The following is a 22,266-nucleotide window of genomic DNA, read 5'->3' as shown; positions in this document are numbered from 1 at the left end:
ACTAAAAGACTCAAGGTCCATCCCACCCTTGATAGGACCTGATGGTAAAGACTGCAACAACGACACCATTAAAGCCAACCTCTTTAACACATTCTTCGCTCAGTATTTGTAAACAGCAACGGATCATGCCCAGTATTTCCTAGCCGTACCACAGATAACAACAATGATCTAATACATATCGATTTTACAGAAGACAATGTTGAAAAAGCACTACGCAATCTAAAACCATCTCTATCTATTGGACCGGATGGAATATGTGCCTACTTCTTAAGAAAGCTATCCACTGCCATAGCCAAACCTCTAAGCATAATCTTTGAAAAATCTTTCAGGACCAGCTCCTTGCCTAACCTATGGTCACAAGCCACAGTCATCCCCATCTTCAAAAGGGAGACCCAAGCCGTATACTTCCGGTTTGTCGGCTTCGCGCGGCAGGGATTTGCGGCTGCGCGATCCCTGCCGCTAGCTAGTTTTTGGGGCTCCGACCCAGCCGGTATGGAGCTAGGCTGACCCTGCAGGGGCAGCTGAAGGTAGGGGATCCGGAGAAGGGTTTGGGGTGCTGCAGACCCCCTCCCTGGCCGGCAGAACCCCCTTTTCCCAGGACGCAGTGCAGCGGCGACCGTAATGGCCGCCACAAAGAAGCTGGCAGCCGGGTAAGAATGCGCAGGAGGAAGTGGAGAAAGTGATTGAGAGGAGAAAGTTTTTCTTGGCTCCTAGGACTCTAAGACATATTTAATAAAATTCCTGAAAAGTATGACTTTCTGAATAATACCTGCCAGAAGAGGAAAAAAGCGTCTGCTTGAAGGTGCTGAAAGGATAGCTTTCCCTCTTTTCCTACGGAATAAATAACTGGATATTAAGAAACCTATTTTTTTAGGTGGAAATTGGTTTTAAGCGATGAGTGGGAAGAGAGAGGATTAAAAAGAAAATATTTGTATGCTAAGATTTGTTGGAGCAGATGCCTTAAGGATTTGAAGACTAGAATATATTGTAACAAGACTTTAAACAGATTTGGACTTTCTTTCTCTTTGATTGATATCACCCCAGAAGGAGAAAGTGAGAACTCTGCCTTGGTTTGGACTGATTGATAACTTTAGGACTGTTTTATCTTTTTATTTTCTTTTGAATATTCTGGTTGTTGTAAGAAGAAAGAAGGAGAAAAGAAAAGAAAAGATTTATAATGGCTCTTCTGTTGAGGAACTAAGAAATGGTGTGGAAGAAGCTTTCCTTTTCTTAGAAATGGCGCTTACTAATTATCAACAAAAATTACAACAGATGAAGACAGCAGAGGAACAAGAAAGAAAGGAAGGAGCCATCTTTAATGAATCTCAGAATTTGATCCAGAAAAAGGAAGAGAGAAAGAAAAGAAAAGAAGAGAAAAGAAGAAAACTAAAGGATTTAAGGACTTAAGATCTAAAAAACATTTAAGAAAGGGAAAAATAAAGTGCAAAACCAATATGATGATTGTAAACAAAGGGGAAAAGAAATACGACAGAGAAGGGAAGCCGGTAAGGCAGAGGCTAGAAGAAGGGGGTAGAAAGGTTTGTTGGGAAAAGAAAGAAAGGGAAAAGGTGGAGAAAAGCTACAACGTTTTGAAATTAAATGGAAAAAAGGAATTTTTATGGATAATGGATAAAGTATAATTAAAAAAAAAAAAAAGATTTTGCAAGGTACATAAGATGAGATGGTAGTATTGCAATGGTTTAAGAGTTGATAAGAGATTAAAATGTTAAAATGTTTAAAAATGATTGGTTTTAAAACTTAATAATAGGAGAGGTTTAGAATATTGTTTTAATTAAAGAGTTTAATAAAATTATGGTATTGATGTTATTATAAAATTTTTATTATAGTATTTCTTTTTAATATTTGGATTTATTCTCTAATTATGCACTTAATTGTGTTGGATGTATTAGTTAGATAGAATGTACCAAGCAAAATCTGATTGGGTATTAGATATTATTTTAAAGATTAATTTGATTAACTTAGGGGGAGATAGAAAGGCATCATACTCTGATTAATGATTTCAGGAGAAACTGATTTTCTTTTTTTTCATAAGGGATGAGACAAAGGGATGATAAAAATGGACAAAAGATACAAATATAATGATTTAAACTAAGATGATTAATTAAGGTAGAATTAAGAAGTGTGAAATATGTGGAGAAGTTAATATAGAAGGCTTAGAATGGTAAATAAAATAAGTAATGATATGTAAGATGAGCATGAATATAATTGAAGTCCATGAAGAGAGAGACACCTGGGTCCAAGTTACTTTCCAAAAAGATAATTTTTTTATGTTTTGTGTGTTGTGTGTATATGTTTTTTTGGGGGAGAATTGGTAAAAACTTGTAGAAATATAGAATGAGAATAATGGTAACTAAGTCAGAAAGAAACAGATGAAATAATAATAATGATATTGAATAAGAGTAAAGAGAAGTAAAGAGAAATTGAATAAGAGGTTTTGGTATATTATATGGAAATGGTTTAAAACAGAATCATAATTTATCTGACTTGTTAAATTTACAAGGGAAAAAGGTTTAAACATGTAATGAATAATGATAATTTGTGTGTTTTAAAAATTAATAAAACTTGTTTTAAAAAAAAAAAAAAAAACAATTTGTAAACCAACCGGCACACTGTATGCATATATATGGAAGATGGCTTGATGTTTTTATGTTGTGTTTGTTCATGTTTGTTTTAAAAATCAATAAAAATTAAAAAGAAAAAAAAATAAAAAAATAAAAAAAATAAAAAGGGAGACCCAAGCCTAGTTGAAAATTACAGACCAATCTCCTTATGCTGCGTCACCTGTAAAGTCATGGAATCAATTATTAACCAATCCATCATCCTCCACTTAGAGACAAACAACCTACTCTCCAATAAACAATTTGGTTTCAGAAAAAACTATCCTGTAATCTGCAACTCTTACACTGCAAAAACATATGGACGACACAACTCGACCAGGGCAAAGCAATAGACGCAATCTACATAGACTTCTGTAAATCCTTTGATTCAGTGGTACACGACAAACTACTCCTAAAAATAAATCCTATGGTATCTCTGGACAACTGAATAACTGGATAGAAGCATTCCTGGCAAACAGACAACAAATGGTCAAAATTGGGAGCGTCCTATCAAATTCTGTACCTGTCAATAGTGGTGTCCCCCAAGGCAGTGTTCTAGGACCAACTCTCTTCATACTCTACATAAATGACCTCTGTGATCATATTAAGAGCAATTGCGTTCTTTTCGCTGATGATGTAAAGCTGTTCAATACCACAGACAATACTGCTACCCTACAAAAAGATCTTGACTATGTATCAGAATGGTCAAACAAATGGCAACTTCAAATCTCAACAAATAAATGCTCTGTCTTACATATTGGCAAAAAAAATCAGAAAATAAAATACAAGCTGAATAGTCAAGATCTTGTTGATGACCCAAGCTCTGTAAAGGACCTTGGAATACTCACCTCTAATGATCTAAGTGCTAGAGCCCACTGCAACTACATAGCCAAAAAGGCATTAAGAGTTGTTAACCTAATCCTACGTAGCTTTTTCTCTGGTAATATCACACTACTAACCAGAGCATACAAAACATTTGCTAGACCAATACTCGAATACAGTTCATCAGTCTGGAACCCACATTACGTATCTGATATTAGCACAATTGAGAAAGTCCAGAAATATTTCACAAGAAGAGTTCTCCACTCCTCTACTCGTTGTAGAATACCTTATGCCACCAGACTTGAAATTCTAGAACTAGAAAACCTTGAATTACGCCGTCTTCGGTCTGATTTAAGCATGGTATATAAAATCATACATTGCAATGTCCTACCTGTCAATGAATACTTCAGCTTCAACCATAACAACACAAGAGCACACAATAGATACAAACTCAAAGTTAACCGCACCAAACTTGATTGCAGGAAATACGACTTCAGCAATAGAGTGGTCAATGTCTGGAATACTCTACCCGACTCTGTAGTTTCTTCCCAAACCCCAAAAACTTTAACCTTAGACTGTCTACTATTGACCTCACCCCTTTCCTAAGAGGTCTGTAGGGGCGTGCATAAGCGCACCAACGTGCCTACCGTCCCTGTCCTATTGTTTCTCTTATTCTTCTTTATTTTTCTTATATGTACCCATTTCATGTATTCACAACTATGTATACACTTATACTTATTATCTTGTAAACAATTGGCAAATCAAATAAATAAATAAATAAATAAATAAATAAATTCACTCAGCTTCTGAAAACAACACAACAATTTAAATGGTCCAATCAAAAGCAAGCCACTCCCAGGATTTGGACTTAGTTTTCATTCTAGCTGCTACTCAGAATCTCACTTACCCTTGGACCAGTGGTGGGATTCAATTTTTTTTACTACAGTTCTGTGGGCGTGGCTTGGTGGGCATGGTATGGGAAGGATACTGTGAAATCTCCAGTCAGAGGTGGTATTTGCTGCTTCTCCAAACTACTCAAAATTTCTGCTATCAGTTCTCCAGAACCAATCAGAATCTGCTGAATACCACCTCTGCCTTGGACTCTGCTTTCACAGGTCTCTGAAACCTTCAGAGCATCCGTAAAAGGGAAGGATCTCTTGCCTTGCAGGTTTTGTACCAAACTTCTTTCCTAGATGAAAGAAACTAGGATATTTTCAATAGGCACTAGCCATAAAAGCAGCATTTCAACTATGGAACAATTTTCCCTCTACAAGTGAGTACACAAAAAACCCACATTACTTTGGAACACCTGCAACTGATGCATAGCATCACTCTACATTAGTTCAGATGGGCACAATTTTTCTCCTATGTTAATTTTTATATTATCTATGTTACATTAGATGCACTGTCATGCAAGCCTGAACATATTTCTTGGTAATACCACATTCTTAAAACAGAGTAATACAACTAGCATCACAACTGCCTAAAAGGGACACCCATAAAAGCTAAGAATGGGGAGACAATAGATTTGTTGATTAGATTTGCTTGCAACAAGAACAAGAGCCATACACCAGGGCTAAGAGTGAGGGCTGGTGTCAAGGACTATATTTCATCCTGTCCATCTGTCACAGGGCTAAGACTGTCATGACTAAATTCACCAAATTAGTCCAACTGCTCCCATCCCTGCTTGGACTATGGATTCTAATCTGCCAGGGTGTTATTATTAATCTTCCAGCTGTACGAAGGTATTTTTATTTTTATTTTATTTGATTTGCCAATTGTTTACAAGATAATAAGTATAAGTGTATACATAGTTGTGAATACATGAAATGGGTACATATAAGAAAAATAAAAGAATAAGAGAAACAATAGGACAGGGACGGTAGGCACGTTGGTGCGCTTTATGCACGCCCTACAGACCTCTTAGGAAAGGGGTGAGGTCAATAGTAGACAGTCTAAGGTTAAAGTTTTTGGGGTTTGGGGAAGAGACTATAGAGCCACTATTTTGGTGGTATATTTGTTGACCAAGGTGTCTTATTTTAATCTCTGCAAGGAATTACTACTAACTCAAGAGGATGAATAACTTTTGCTAGGGCATGCTTTTAGATATAGAAGCCGAGTCAATTGTGTGACCTCAGACATCAGCACTCAATTTACACCCAGGTTTTAGAAGGCTCTTTTCTACTTCCTGGACATTTGTATTCATTTATCATCCTTTCATCACCCTGAATTTATTGAACAATCAGAGAAAATAAGTACTTGATTAGTATTTGCATTGCTATGTTACCAACTGGAAAATTAGATTGAATTACAGTATTGCCTCGTGCAGAATTTTCCTATAAGAACTTGCTGCACTCCTCTCTCATCATGCCTGCATTTCAAGCAATGTATGGCTACAATCTCCACATATTGATGTCCAGAGTTCCTGCCTCCATTGTTCCTTGAGCAGTTTTTCCCCCCAGAGAGACAGGCTGCTCAACTCTTCCTAAAGGAAAAGCTAGATTTGACCAAGGGTGTATAAACAAATGTAACAAAATGTCGAACACAAGAGTGTATCAAGATTGTGATGGGGGATTTGGAATACTTCCCTCTAAGTTTTTTTTTTTTTACATTCTTCTTACCTAAGAAACCAGACACAAAATTTATTATATCCTTGTTATATATCAATTTAGCTCAGTGGCCTTGTGTTTATAGTGTCTATAGTTTTCATTCAAGATTCCTTTCCTTGTTCATGGGGAGTTTCCCTGTCCCTTGCATTTTGTACCAGTTTCTCCACCTGACCTCCAATGTTTCTGGCAGAAGAGGAAGAGCAATAGCACTTAGCAGTAGCATTTAGACTTATCTACTGCTTCACAATGCTTTACAGCCCTCTCTAAAAAGTTTACAGAGTCAGCATATTGGCCCCAACAATCTGAGTTCTTGTTTTATTGACCTCAAGTCAACCTTAAGCTGGTAAGAATTGAACTTCTGGCAGTCGGCAGAATTAGTCTGCAATTCTGCATTCTAAAGTCTGAGCCACCACAGCTCTTCGAGAGAAATACAAACTGGAATATCTAGATTGTAAACACAGAAAGGAATTCTTAGAATATTGTATGTACTGGAAGGGTTACTCTGAATTAGAGAAGTTGTGGAAAGGGGTTAAAGGGGCTCAAATTGTTTGCCAGTTCCCTCTGAAATCCTTACACAAGTTCTGTTCCCACAAGCTGCCTTCAAAATCACCCATTGATGATCTTCAAGCCAAAGGAGAGTCTTTGTTTCCTGTCTTTGTTTCCTGCCGCATTGGCTCCTCCAGTTGCAGGTGCTATACAACAGGAGGGAGTGGGTACCAGCTCTATCTACTCTTCTCTTCTGGATTTACCTGCTGACTTTGGCAAGCTGGAAGCCCATCAGTTAATCAGGAAGGAGATATTATTATGTATTCATTGTGATTGATAAATTCCCTTTTTCATAGATGGGAAAGGGCAGGGATTCTGATTGGTGAAGTGGTATAAAATACTATAGGGTTTACTTTGTGAATAGGGGGTAAGACAGGCATTAAGGGGGGGGGGACTTCTAGAAAAGGTTATTTGGTGCTGAGAAAGAGGAATGCATGAGAAAAAAAATCAAAATAACTCCTTGATCTTTTTGTAGCATAACAATGGGGCAGACAAAAACTTGGCCAAGCTTTCAAGATTTCATTATTTCACAAGAGTGGTGGTGGCGCAGTGGAAGTAGAAGTGGAAGTAGAAGTTAGGCTACTTCTGCAGACTGCCAGCTGCCTGCAATCTCACCAGGCTCAAGGTTGACTCAGCCGGCCATTCTTCTGAGGTCGGTAAACTCAGGACCCAGGTTGTTGTGGGCAATATGCTGATTCTAAATTGCTTAGAGTGGGCTATAAGGTACTGTGAAGTAGTATCTAACTCTAAAAGCTATGCTATTCTACCTGACTATAAAAAAAGAATATCTTTGGAATCTCTGCCATGCTTGTTTCTTGATTCTGCCAACCTCCAGGGGCTAATAATATAATTGCTCAGAAGCTGATAACATTTTTTCAGTTGTTTGTCTCATTTTTCTTTGCAGGGGAAACTGACTTTCACCAAGATGATATTGTTTATAAAAGAAGAACACAGAGAAGTGCCATGAGCTGTAGTGGAAATTGTTACTGGCCAAGATCAGAAAATGGCCTGGTCAAGATCCCAGTTAATATCTCTCCTGAGTTTTGTACGTCTAAATCTCTCCAATGAGCATCCTTTCACACAAAAGAATTAAAGAACCATTTACAATAGAGTGCAACAAATAGAAACTGTTAATGATTTATTGAGGTGTAGCTATGATACTAAAGTATATTATATACTGTCCAAGTTAGGTTCGGGTGATAGCAAAGACTACTGGAATTCTTTTATCTCCAAATGGGCTTTGATGATATGGCTAAAATTGCAAGGGATTCTGAATGATAGCATTTGATCTGGAATCAATAATAAAATATAATCACATAAGAAACCACCTTTATACAGAGTCAGACCAATGGTCTATCTAGCTCAGTACTCTTAATACCACAAGGCAACAGCTTTTGAGGGCTGAATAATTATTGATGCCTACAGCAGGTCCTTCTCAAAGGATTCTCTGAAAAACTCTTCCACTTTGTATGCATTTGTAGGAAGCAAGTATGATTGTTGTTCCCTATAAAATGCCTGCAATCTTCAGAGCCCCTACCAGGGTTGTTAATTTATCATTTCATTGCAACTGAAGGATACAGTGATTAAACACATGGGAAATAATCATTTGAATGCTACTAAATTAAATTAATTCAATTAAAGGAAATTCAGCATGCCTGATCCCTTCCCTTGCCTGGCACACTGAATTGTTTTTGCAGTGTGGCCCCTGGCATACCATTCATACCATGGCTAAGTATTGTTTTGGCTTTAAAAAATTGTAGATCCTTAATCAGAAGGCTCATTTTGATAGGATCTCATGGTTTGAAATGCTTAAACAACTGCTTGGCAAATATTTATATGTAAGGGATTTCAATCTTTATCGAATGCTTGAAGCGGTGACAAAATACTGGGCCAGGCTAGGATTTATTTTCCAAACATCTAAATGACAAATAGAATGTACATAAACTTAACACAGTTATTAAATTGTTCACATGGCTTATGCAAATGAAACTCCTCTCCAGACTGAATTCCTTCAGGGTAGTTTTAAAAAGAACTAAGTCTTATGGGCCTTTCTAGATCTACCCCACAGTCTTATTCACTTGGTGATGGAGATATTAACTCAAAAACATCACCATCACCCACATTCTTTTTCACAGGTAATTCTCTGATAATTCTGACAGAGTTATTTCAAATTATGGACTTTCATCTTTCTAAGTACACAACCAACCTCATGCAGATGCAGCTACACTCATATGTTAGATCAACATACATTTCAAGTATGTTGTAATTTCCCCCTTTATTAGCGTATCCCAACAGAAAGGCCCCAAAGGAATAATGGTTTCCAGTTTTCTAAACTTCCTTGAAATTGGAACCCTTAGCCAAACTGGAACTACCACTTCCCTGCCGTGCAATAATAGAGGTTAAAAAAAAAAAAAACTTACTTGAGTGGAAGCCATTTAAATAATAATAACATTACAGCAATCTTTTATAAAACATAAACTTTATTTCCAAGAAGCAAATGTATTTACTATTAGAATAATCCCCGGAAGTGAGCAGTTTCCCCATATCAGCAAAAATGATTTTCTTAGAACTTAATATAATATATTGCATATGAGTGTGTTCATTTATCCCTTCTATAATCTTTTGTTTCAGCCCTGGAGCACAAAGGTGTTATAATTAAAGCAATGGAAGAATTTGTCACCCTGACATGCATCCGGTTTATCAAACACACAGTAGAATATGACTACATAAACATTGTCCCTGGAGACAGGTAAGGAACATTTATCCTTCAAGAATTAACAACATATCCTTTGAATTATTTCTGCTCTTGTATTTCTACATTAAAACAGATTCGTGTTGTAAGATATCAGCAAATACTATGTGGATTAAGCTTACAATATTTCTTAACAAATATAATAATTCTTTAAGTTTAACCCATTTCCTGGAGCACATATGGGATATTTACTTTTAAATTACAGACCCTCTCCCACTTGTTAAAACTGCAATGATACTGCATTTCTAGCCTGATGCTTTAACCAGAACACAAAGTGGCTCTCAGAAGTGCATAGTCTTATCTTTTATAGACAATGATTTTCTTCCTTAGAATATAATTTACATAATGACCGCTTTCCCTTTCTGTATTATCAGATGCTGGTCCTACTTTGGAAAGATTGGAGGCAGACAGCAACTCAGTTTGTTGAAACATGGCTGCATATATAAAGGATTGATTCAACATGAGCTCAACCATGCACTAGGTTTTCTACATGAACAAACCCGCAGCGACCGAGATAATTATGTTAAAATTAATTTAGAATATGTTGCCAAAGGTAGGTATGTTAGCACTCAGATAGCATGTCAACTGTTGCCTGAAGTGAGTGGTCACTTTGGCATTTCTCTTTCTTATGACTGTCTATCCATCAAAGCATTCTGGATGTAATATGCATTAAATCCATTTAGAATTGGACAGCTGTACACATATGCATATGTATATATTAAATGATCCAAGGCAATTTAGCCAAAATCAGGGAATGGTTTCCAATGAAGATTTAATCATGCCTGATTTTACAACTTTGTTTGGTCATGGTCATTAAATGAATTGCACAGCCACTAAACAAATCCAACTTTCCTATTGGTTTTGCTTATTGAAAGCTCCCTGGGGCGGCCAGTAATTGTGATCACATGGCCCTTGGGATGCTGCAATTGTTCTAAGTGCATGCCAGTTTCCAAGTGCCTGACTCATACTACGAGAACCAGTTGTAGGTTACCGCACTTTTTTTCCAACACCAGTGTGACTTTGAACAGTCACTAAATGAATAGTCAGAAATAAAGGACTACCTCTAGTTTTTCCAGGTATCTGCTAACAATAAATAAAGTTAATAATTTGTGCTAAAATGTGTTAAAATGTACTGGAGAAGCTATGCAACTATGCTTTTCCTTGTTTCTATATGATCTTAGTATTTGTATTGGTCTGAGCCTCCTAGAAACTTCAAGATTGCTTCTTAAATGAACCTTTAGATTTTACATTAACTATGGATCAGTAGGAGGCACTGTACAACATGTTTTGTCCTTATTGGGAGTCTTCAGAACTACCAGAAGCTCCGCCTTCAATTCTTCAATGAGATCTTAACCTTCAGTAGTATGGAGGATACCTAGCTTGAAGAGATCCAAAATTGGTCATAGGGTGCCTCTTTTGTTCTATTAACTCATACTGTATAACATCCAAAATGTATGTAAAACTTGAACCTTCGTTGTGGTGGGAAAATACAATGCAAATCAATACTACTTCTGATTTCCAGAAAGCACAATAAAGCTGTTTTCAGATGTCTTAAGGGATAAGCTCCTTAAAGTATGGATGAAAGCTTTACTGGTCTTTTTCAATTTTTATAGAATAAAGGCTTTACTCAGATGTTTGAATCTAAGGATTCATTTCCACCCTGAGAAGTCATGACTCCAGAGCTTAGATATTCCTGCTTTATTATTAAATGATTAGTGGCCATGTCATAAAACTTACTTTGCATTGCAAATCACCCATGACCTTTTTAGCAGTAGTTGAGAAGCAAACGCAGTGGTAATAAAGCAAACATGGCAATGGTAAAGTACATGTGGTGGTTATAAAGAGAATGTGGTGGTCATTAAGTGAATCCATTGTCTGCAATGACTTTTTTTTTTTTGCTGGAAACCAAAAGTAAACACCGGTTACAGGGAAAATATATTGTACTATACATGCAGTCATGTGACTATCAGATGCTGCAAACAACCATAAATGTGAGTCAGTTACCTGTACCTGAAATACAATCACATGACCATTTGGAGGCCTTTGGAACTTCAAATCTGGGTTGTAAGTGGCCATGGGGGTGTGTGGTCTGTGGTAACTTCAAATGATTGACTGACTGACTGGATAATCATTTTATTTATATATATACACAGTTTTAACAGCTAACTGTCTGATGTGAGTCTTCTGTGCCGATGTGATAAGATTGAATTAGATTCCATTAACAAAATCTTCTTACAGGATGAAATTTAAAAGCCATCAGGAAAGTGACAGTTAAAATATCGCTACACTCCCAAATCCTTACGTCTAAAATATGTGGATTAAAATCAGCCTTACTCATTTTGTCTCTTTGTGTTTGCATTAATTTGTGTTTGCAAATCTGTTTATTATTTACTTTAATATATTTCAGGAGAATGGGGGAATTTTGAAAAAGGGAACACGACCAATCTGGATCTTCCATATGACTATGATTCAGTTATGCATTATGGCGCGTAAGTTTATTGACTGAGTAGTTGACCGAATTTATTTAGTCACCCAACTTCAGCACCATAACTACTGGCACATACAATAGATGTTAAACAAAACAGAATGTACAGTTTCAGTTAAAATCCAAGCTTTCTCTCAGAGCATTTTCCCTTTTCTAACATAATTCTTTGCGATTACAAGAGAAGGAATCTACATTGTTTTTCAAATAAGGATCCTTCTTTTAAAATCAGAAAAACAATATTTTTCCGTTTTCTTCTTTTGAGGGCAGTGTTTAATTTATGAAAAGTAAGGAAGCAGACAGAAGGCTAGAAGTTTAAATCTGAAACATAGTTGTGTAATTCTCTCCTTGCTCAGCCATTCACCTGTAATGTTTGGGACTTTGTTCTTTTCTGTAGCAAAACTCAGAATCATGGCTGAGGGTTGTGTGCCACGTTATTCCAAGAACTCAGTTAAGGGTTAAGTGTCTGGACACCTGTGGTTTATTACCACTCTTGGGTCTGAAGTTAGCAATGTATGAGAACCAATAATACAATTGTCACTTGGGGGCGGGGAGCCATAAATAAAACTATACATGCTTCATAGAACTTTTGGCTGAAAAGCATTGTTAAGTGATAGTTCTTTGGTCACTATTCAATGGCTTTAGGAATAATTTGCCCCAAGTTAAGGAAAGACTCAAAAAACCTGAAACCAATAGTTTCTCATCTAATTCAACAACACACACACACAGACACACACACACACCAAAAAAAAAAGGCAAGGAAAAAAGAAGAACCAGACCAATTCCATTGGCTATAACGAGTTTTTTTGTTATCTAATTAATAGTCTTTGGTATTCTCTGGGTTTGGTTGTTTTCTTGCAGATGTTTCATTACTAGGTAACATCATCAGTGGCATTCTAATGCTAGTGATAACATTGATTACCTAGGTTAGCTAATGAAACATCTGCAAGAAAACAACCAACCTGAGAAACCACCAAGGATCCCTCATGTCATCCCTGAGCTACAAATATTCTTTACTGTTGTCAAATTCATCTCCTCCCTCCAGCTCCTACTTTGACTATTATTTTGGGGAAATTCTTATTAAAACAGGAGTGGGTTTTTTTCTTTCTTCTACTTCCAATGGAAGGGAAAAACTTTCATTGCCACGTTGTTGTCAAATTGAGTTTTCATGCTTATACATGACAAAAGTTCTCAGATATTATCCTAGAAATTAATGGGTTAGTTTTCCTGGATTTTATCCTGATCTTGCTTTTCCAGGATTGTCATTCATATATTATATAAAATACGGGCTGTTAATAAATTTGCCAAGTTAGGCTTTGTAATTTGTTCCTGTTGTTTTTTTTTTTTTTTTTTTTTTGCAGGTATGATTTTTCTAATACTGCTGGAAAACCAACCATTATCACCATTCCTAATGGATCTGTACCAATTGGTCAAAGGGTAGGGTTGAGCAACTTAGATGTGAAAAAAATCAATAAGCTCTACAGCTGCAGTGAGTAATAAAGTCATATATCACAGAACACTTTTCATCTTAACATTGTGAATTTTATAACATTGAATTATAAGGCAGCCAAATTTAATAAAATAATTGGACATTGCATGACGTTATTTAACAAAGTGCTTCAAACGTAGGGAATAATTTACTGTTAATTAAGAGAAAGTTTAAGACAGCATGAATTGGCTCAAAATATGGAGTATTTGTATAAGTATAAAGTTGAAGAATAGCTGCTGAATGTGATAAGAGCAATATGTGATGGAAATAATTCACACCATCTTAGGGAGTGATTCTGGAAGTAAAATAAAAATCCATGACATCATCTTGATTATTTAATGTGCTTGTGATTAAAGAAATGTATAGTGAATATTTCTGGTGACTTAGTTGAGACATGAATATTTATGTACTTGAGAACTCAAATAATTTATAGCGAATGTAGGGGAAAATATGGATCTGAAAATGTATACATTAAAGATAAAACAGGTGAAAAATTAGAGTAGATAAATTGGTATACCTAGGGAGAATGTTTACCAAAGATGGGGAAATGAAAGGAGAAATGTTATAACCTGCAAATATTGGTAGGAAAACAGTGATTTATTATAAAGAATTAATGCTTATTGAAAAACAGCTTGGTATAAGAACGTGCTTCTGTCCATTTTGATATATGGAAATGAGTATTGGCTATGTTACAAGACATGTAAAATTAAATCTAATGTAACAGGAATGAGTTATTTAAGAAAAGCACATGAAAAATAAGAAAAATGGATCAATAATGAATGTGTAATAAATGAATGTGAATGGAACACAAAACTGAGTCACCAGTTTGTTCACATAAATTGAATAAAGATTAAATCTTAAAACAAATACATAAGATAAGAATAAGCAAACTGAAAAGATGAGAACACTGAGAAACTGATAATTCAATGCAGTTGAAGAGATCCTGAGAAAAAGACGGCTGAGAAATTTTAAGGAATAAAGGGCCATGTATGAAATGGTGTATGGTAATGGTGGAAGCAAGATTTGCTTATTTACGTAATGTTTCTCTATGCATTGTATAACACTTCTTATTTGTAAAAGAGAGTAACATTATGGATATGCATGTATTTATGTATGCCTATTTATGAAATCTCCTTATGGATCTTTTCTGAGATGCTTAATGTACTGATTATTGCATTACATAGATTACTATAGAATTTCAATCTGAAAATAGTTATAGGAGGATGGTGTAATCCAACTGATTCTTTGGGAGGCATTCAGTGGCTTGAAGTAGCTGCGGGGGGAGGGGAACAAGGGATCTCTGTAATGGAAGAAAGACAGGATGTGTTTGTACCCAATGTGAGTTATAGCTTTGGTGTCATGAAACAGAAAATGAGCAGAGGATACCCAATCATCCAAATAAATCATGCCAAAAAAGGTGCTATGAATTATGGATATCAATAACAAATAAGATGGACAAACAATGACTCCATAAAATTTATTGAATAATGGAACTATTTCAGAAATGGGGTAGCCATGACAGGTATGCCACTGCGAGAATGTCATCTGATCTCAGGGACCTGTCCTATATACTTCATACTGAACCAAGAAGATAATACATTTCCTTGGATTCCAATCATATTTCTCAGACAAGGATGTGAGTTTTCTGGCATTGGAGGATTATGGCCAATGCCAATATGTAAACTGTAATTTAATTCTCCTTTATGTAATGAAATCATCACAATGATGTCATCATTTCCCTCTGTTTGTCTCTAATTATAGAAGCTCCAGATAGAAGAACCTCACATGGTGCTTCCAATGTAATTGCAATGGATTCTATTTTCATGTTGGAAGCCCTGAGGCACTTCCACAGTGAAAGGATTAGCCAGTGACATCACCATTGCCTGAGGGATGCTCAGTTGGGGCCTCTTTTCATGTCCCCATTAATGAGCCCCCAAAGTGGTACCTATTTACCTGCTCATGTTTGCATGCTTTCAGACTGTTAGGTTGGCAAGAACTGGAGTAAATGCTAGGAGTTCACCCCACTACACATTAGCACTTGGGCTTCGAATGCAGGCTTGCAAATTGGGAACCCACCCAGTGGTCTAACCATGTGAGCCCCTACACTCCCTTGCTGTAATGGATGAGGCCCACCTACATTTCCTCATCCATTCACCCACCAAACTGGGATCACTACTGCTGCTTCTATGAAAGCAAAATCTATCCATCAGCCAAATGTCAGAAGCTTTGCCCTTGCCAACAAAACACCAACAGAAGCCAGAGTAGAGATCAATGTAGTGCACATGCTAATGTTTCCAATAATATAAAAGCTATTCTTTTGCATTCTTTTCTGCCTCCCTTATGGTTAGTGACATATATTTAACTGAGCTAAAAATTCTGAATATGTTGCTAATTGTTGAGTTGTGAGACCAGTGGTCATTGACAGGCATGGAATTTAATTACTACATTATCTTTTACAAAAGAATAGCCTTTACTAAACTACATTGAAAGATATTTAATAAACATGATTTTTCCTTCTGAATCTAGATGATTTGGCTCAATTTTCTGTTTAAATGTCTCCTCCTCCTTGCCAACATGTTGTTTTATCCTTTAGATGATTGTAGCACTGTGCTACATAATCCAAGTGGCCATTTCTGCTCTTATAATTACCCCCATTCATATCCCAGAAACATCACCTGCTTGTGGCTCATCCAAACTTTACAAGGAAAGGTAAGATGTTCAAACCGGTAGATATATCAACAGTTAGTCGGTAATATCTAGATGTAATACAAAATGTAACCATTGATAATGCAGGAGAGCCATGTCTCCTTATTACTTGAAAACTTTAGAGATGTGCTTTCTCGGGATCTTTGAAAGTAGATGTCTTCTAGTTCATCAGTACCAGGTCTAGGCAGAAATCTCATATGATATATGATATATCATATATTTCCCATATCAGAATAGAAATATTTGTTCAGTCTGAGCACCACATTTTTTCATGATTGCCCTTCATGGACTCTCTGATCGGGGTGAATGAAAATGAAGTAAAATGTAGGCATAGTTAAAGTAAAGCAAGGAGGACCACAACACATTTTCATTCAAGTACACATACATGCATATGCAGGGACTGGACATCACAGAAAAACACACCCTTATGCATTCATATATATCCATGCAAGCATACATTTAAATGTTGTATTCATATCTACTTTCTCAGGTATTGATGTCCTTAGGTGGGGTGAGTAACAATACAAGGGAAAATAATTTTTTTTAAAAAAATAAAAAATCATTTATTTTAAGGTTTTATTTCAACTTTTCCCCCTTTATCTTTAAATGTTTAAGTTGTCTGGAGGGTTAATCTCTAGTCAACACATTATAATTACCACTGTAATAGAATGTACTACTTCTGCTTTCAAATAATATTACCTGTGTTTTATAATAATATGATACAATATTTGAAAAGAGAAAAAAGAGACACCTATCCACATCAAATGCCCTCCAGTTATGATATTTAGATTTGAAAATAATCTTTCTTAGAGCTAAGCAGAAACTTTCCCCCAAATCTAATTGTTGTGTGCTTTTGAGCTGACAGGAGGCTTGAGAACCAATTGACTTTTAATTATATAGCATTAACAAATCTTTAATCCCATCAAACTCCAATACTATACAGATTTATCAATACTATGCCTATTTTTGCTTTAAAATGTGGATACTTCCACATTTCTTTTTTAAAAGCATCTGTAAAAATGTGGATTCTTCCTCATAATTTCTGGGCAAAATACTTGCAAATCCATTGGAATAGAGATCAAAATGAGATAGAGAGAAATTTTCTAAATAAAATAAACCTTTTTACAGTTTTACTCCATGTCTGATGAGGATATACACTTCAAAGTATCAAGAAGTGGGAGATCATTGGCCAATCTTCTTCAGATGTCCTTAACACAAAATGTATACTAAAGAAAGAAACTGTGACAGTTAAGAAAGAAAACAAACATCCTGAATCACCTTTCTCCAACTTGACAAGCTCATCAAACAACTATAATTTCCAAATTATAGGGTGATGCATTGGGAAAGGTTAATATATTCTAAATTAAGAAGTATGTTGCATTTATCCAATTTTCATTTCTATCCTTGGGCTGGTGCCTTTTGCTTATGTAGTTTTGCATATGAAGTTAATAAATCTTCATTGTGTTTCATGTGTCAGTATTGTGAACCATTCAAGAGGCCACTTCTCAGATTTAACAAGGGCTGCTTGAGAAATTTGTGAATTGGAGCTAACTCAAACGCCATTGCTGGCATGGCAATGTTTGAGAATATCTTCAAAGCTCTTTAGTGTAGCAGCTGACTAATTTCAACTATTCCAATAATCAGAACAACTGGTAGAAAAGAGCAAACAAGGTACATTTTCTTAAAAAAAAAAAAAAAAACTTGAAGATAAAATGTATTGCTCAGCGGTCTTATTTGCTCATTCTCCTATTTGCTTTCTTGATGTTGAATTACCTGATATATCAGAATTCAGTGAAAACTGTAGCTATTGGCACAGTGCTATGCTGTACAAATTCTTAATACCACTTTATAACGCCTTGGTAAGACCAGACTTCAAATATTGCACCCAGTTTTGATTGCCACAATATAAAAAAGACGTTGAGACTCTAGAAAGAGTGCAGAGAAGTACAACAAAGATGAGGCTAAACATATGAAGAATGATTGCAGGAATTGGGTATGCTTAGTTTAATGGAAAAAAGAACTAGAGGTGACATGATAGCAATGTTCCAATATTTGAGGGGCTTCTACAAGAGGTAGTTAACCTATTTTCCAAAGCACCAGAAGACAAGAAACAATGGATGGAAACTAATCTTCCAGCTTTAGGGTTGACAGAGGAATTTCCTGAACTGTGAGAACCATGATTAATCAGTGGAACAAGTTGCCTCCAGAAGTTGGAATGCTCCAACACTGGAGATTTTTAAGAGGACGTTGGACAACGATTTGTCTGAAATGGTATAGTTTTCTGCTTGAGCTGGGGTTGGACTAGAAGACCTCTAAGGTCACTTCCAACTGTGTACAGGACCATATTCATTATGATTGCTGATCTTGCTGTAATTTTTGCAGTGAATTATATCTAATATGTAGCGTCTTCTTAAATGAATCTTATAAAAGAAATGGGAAGTTTTAGTTAAAATATTTCTATTTCAGCCCTATGTATAACTAGCCCTATGTTTAACTAATATATTAGAAGATAGTTAACAGTGGAGCAACACTCAAAAGAATATGTTGTAATTAGAAATAAACAATATGCTTTTATGCCCAGGATAGAAAATAAAACAAAAAACTGTGATTGAATGCAGATTAAAAATGGAAGTGTCTTTAGAAAATGATTTTTTTAAACAGAAAAGTTAGATAAATGAAGTATAAAATTAATTATTAAATATATTAGTTCCATCATGTTCAACATTTCTGTATCAATCGGTTCTTAATTCTGATGCAGAATAAAATGTATTACATACATAGCAAAAAAAAATCCTCTATAGTATGATGGAGTGACATTCAGCTATACATGACAAGTGCCTTTTTCTTCCCAGCTTCCTTGTGGTATGTAGCATCTGCTACATCAATTAAGGTATAGTGAATACAAGAAGATACATTTTACCAAAATCAAGATACACTTAATAAGAAATAGATTTAAATAATTTAAAGCTGCTTGTTTTTTCTTATTCTGCTTTAGGTCTTCCTGAGTTTTCACGTTCTTGATCTCCAGAGTTCTCCAAACTGTTCCTCTGATTACATCCGAATTTATGATGGAAGCAGTAGAAAAAGTCGGATTCTCCTTGACAAGTGTTGCAGGGCAGGGCAATTACCTGCTATGGTGGCTTCTGGGAACACAATGCTTATAGAATTTGTAAGTGATGAAGATGAGACTGCAACAGGGTTTATGGCCTCTTACACACATGGTATGAATGGTATTCAAGTCTCATTACTAGTTACTTGTGGAATGACAAAGCAGATACACACAAAATAAAATACTTGCAATGGTCAAATATATCTGTAACATCAGTAAATTTTACACCTTCCTTTGGACAATCTCATTAAATTCTCTAAATGCAATTTTATGACTTCTGATTCATCAAACTGTATGACTTCTAATTTGGTGCTTATCTGAGAACCAGTTTCAATTCCTGTTTATGCAATTCCAGTAAATATTGGTTCCACTGAGTTCAAAGTAGCCCAATATCTTCAACTCTATCATCAATAGGAGGATGATAGCTCTGGGATGAAGTTATCTGCTTTGTCTTTTGTCATGTATTTCTGAGCACAATTGTCACAGGATTTCAGACTTTGTCATTGTCTGCCAATCATAAAGCATTATAGATCAATAATTGGCAGATATTTCACATGTCAGCAGCCACCTTCTCTTTTACTCTTGGCTTCTTTGAGCTCATATTTTTACACTTACAAGAACAATTGAAAAAGGAATAACAATTTCCAATGCTCTACAATGTTTATTTTGCAAAGTCTTGCATTCCTGCGTAGTCGTAATCCTACTTAGTTGTTGTCCTGCAACAACCACACAGCTAAAAGAAAGAAAGAACAGCTTTTTTAAAATGTGTAGGTAATGAAGTAACCCATTTTATTATTTTATTTTATTATTTTACTAGCTGATAACCTGGCATTGCCTGGGTATTTATTTATTCCAATACTGTATCAGACAGGAAAAGGAATGAATTATATCTATAGTGTCAAATCAAAGTAATTTTATTTACAGGGTTTTAAAAGTATAAGTAGAGTATACAAATTATAAATGAAGCTGTAGATGTAACAGCTCTATCTCTCCTATACTGTAGTCAGGCCTCATACTGTTGAACGGCCTCTGAAGCTCTAGATGTAATAGCTCTATCTCTCTTATCCTTTAGTTGGGCCTTACGCTGTTGTACTATCTCTGAAGTTCTAGATGTGGTAGCTCTCTCGCACAGCATCGCAAGTCTTCTATTCCTCTCTTTGGGAGTTTCTTGTCTATGCTGGTGTTTCATTTTTGTAGCCTTTGATTGCACTTGGCCAATTGCCTGATGTTTCCAAGGAGACATCTTGGGTCTGGTCCTGCTACCTCAACCACTGGGGTGAAAATTAGAGACCTAATTGCTCTGGCCAACAGACTTGGAAAAATTCTACAGGGAATAGCCTTTGAGGTGATTATCTGCATTAGCAGGCACCTCCTCTGACAACTCCCCCTCTTTGCTTGAAGCTGGGGGCCCCTTACCAGAGGGAGCCCCCTTGTTTTTTGTAGGAACCAATCCGCTTACTAGAGGGAGCCGTTACCATGACAACTCCACTGGGCTGTACAGTAGAAGCCATTTTAAGGCACACCTTAGGGGTGTCTTACCTCCACAGTATTTTTTTCCAGAGCGTAAGTCATCTGTGTTCCATGTTTGGATGAAATTGCTTGAGGTATTCCAAGAGTTATGCTGGAAAATACACACACACACACACACACACACACACACACACACACACAATTTCCGAGAGCAGGCTGTTCCATTGGTTGGTTGTTCTCACTGTCAGAAAGTTTCTCCTTATTTCCAGGTTAAATCTCTCCTTGTTCAGTTTCCATCCATTGTTCCTTGTCTGGCCTTCAGGCGCTTTAGAAAATAGCTTGACCCCTTCCTCCCTGTGGCAGCCCCTCAAATATTGGAAGACCGCTATCATGTCTCCCCTGGTCCTTCTCTTCACTAGACTAGCCAAGCCCATTTCCTGTAACCGTTCTTCATATGTGTTAGCCTCCAGTCTCCTAATCATCCTGGTTGCTCTGCTCTGTTTTTTTATATTTTATAATTTTTATTTACGTGAAGTTTTCTTTTTCTGAACCATAGTAAAGTGTGGAGGAACATTCACTAATACTTCGGGAACCATTACTACTCCAAACTTTCCTAAAAAATACCCTCCAAATCAAACTTGTCTATGGATTATCAGTGCTTCTCCTGGAAATAAGGTAAGAGACAGTGGTGCAAGGGACAGTGGAAGGTCAAAAAGGAAGGAAATTTAGATGGTTGATGTATTTTTGTTGCTGTTTCAAGTTTAAGCCCAAGTGTATCTAGTTGTGATACATGATGGACATATAAGAAAAAAAGTAAGAGCAATCAGGGACTAGATTTATTTTTACTGAAAGATTACATTAATGTCTTGCAAGACTGAAAGTATTTCTCCTTCCTTTCCTTTTACTCTGCATAAAACTAGGGAGAGTCCCTTCTGAAATGTTTTACATGCCTCTGTCCTTATATGGGCTGAGACATCTTTTACATGCTGGTTTCTTGCTTGATAACTTAATCACTAACACCAAGATGGTTCATATAGAAAAAATATGAATGTATATAATGTAGTTGTAGAAGATGTCATATCAGTTATGAAATATATTTATAGTCAAAGCTGAATAGTTTTTTAAAGAAATTATATCATAAAACTTTTCATATTGCAATCATGTTCCCATTTTAAGTCCTCTTCAATATTCTTTAGTCTTTCAAAAGAGCCTTTTGTGATAGGTATAGAAATACTGAGTAATGTTATATATATGAAGTAGATTTGAAGCATTTTTTAAAACATTGTTGGTATTCTTCAGTGGTATGTTGTCATGAGTTTAAGAAGAAAGTATCATAATCATTTCACTTAAAAACAAGTCAGAATTTGCAATCAATTCTTTTCCAGTGTATGCTCAGCAGAAATAAGTCTTTATTAATACTCAAGTCAATAATAGTAGAAAGCTCTTGATCTTGCCATTTCTTGTAACTGATCCTATTTAGCAATGACAAATGATAAATTATGAGAGAAAAGGGAAAGGATCAAAGGTCAGAATCTCTATTCATTTTTATAAATCTTTGTAAATATGGATTTATGATAGTAAGTAGCATTTTTACTCTGAGATATTGAGAGTGCAATGGTAACTCATCTTGTAGCATCTGATCATCTTTTAAGCTCCAAATAGC

General features: G+C 35.9%; 1 protein-coding gene across 2 annotated transcripts in view; it reads left to right on the top strand.

Moving 5' to 3' along the window:
• LOC113414250 (astacin-like metalloendopeptidase) overlaps nucleotides 1–22,266 on the top strand; it is a 32,812-nt gene that overhangs the window by 8,989 nt on the left and 1,557 nt on the right. The window contains exons 3-10 of one of the 2 annotated variants that reach the window (XM_026671027.2): nucleotides 7,500–7,640; nucleotides 9,227–9,344; nucleotides 9,722–9,900; nucleotides 11,755–11,836; nucleotides 13,191–13,318; nucleotides 15,912–16,027; nucleotides 19,020–19,245; nucleotides 21,160–21,278. In XM_026671027.2, the coding sequence (XP_026526812.1) occupies nucleotides 7,500–7,640; nucleotides 9,227–9,344; nucleotides 9,722–9,900; nucleotides 11,755–11,836; nucleotides 13,191–13,318; nucleotides 15,912–16,027; nucleotides 19,020–19,245; nucleotides 21,160–21,278 (1,109 nt within the window). The remainder of the gene's footprint in view (nucleotides 1–7,499; nucleotides 7,641–9,226; nucleotides 9,345–9,721; nucleotides 9,901–11,754; nucleotides 11,837–13,190; nucleotides 13,319–15,911; nucleotides 16,028–19,019; nucleotides 19,246–21,159; nucleotides 21,279–22,266) is intronic. The other variant, XM_087951282.1, reaches the window with a different exon arrangement.

This window comes from Notechis scutatus, chromosome 1 (genome assembly GCF_049901735.1).
Source record: "Notechis scutatus isolate UNSWTSFEM ecotype Mainland chromosome 1, rNotScu1.2, whole genome shotgun sequence".
NCBI classification, from domain to species: Eukaryota; Metazoa; Chordata; class Lepidosauria; order Squamata; family Elapidae; genus Notechis; species Notechis scutatus.
Note: the sequence above shows the minus strand (reverse complement) of the source record. Positions and strands in the feature narration are given on the sequence as shown.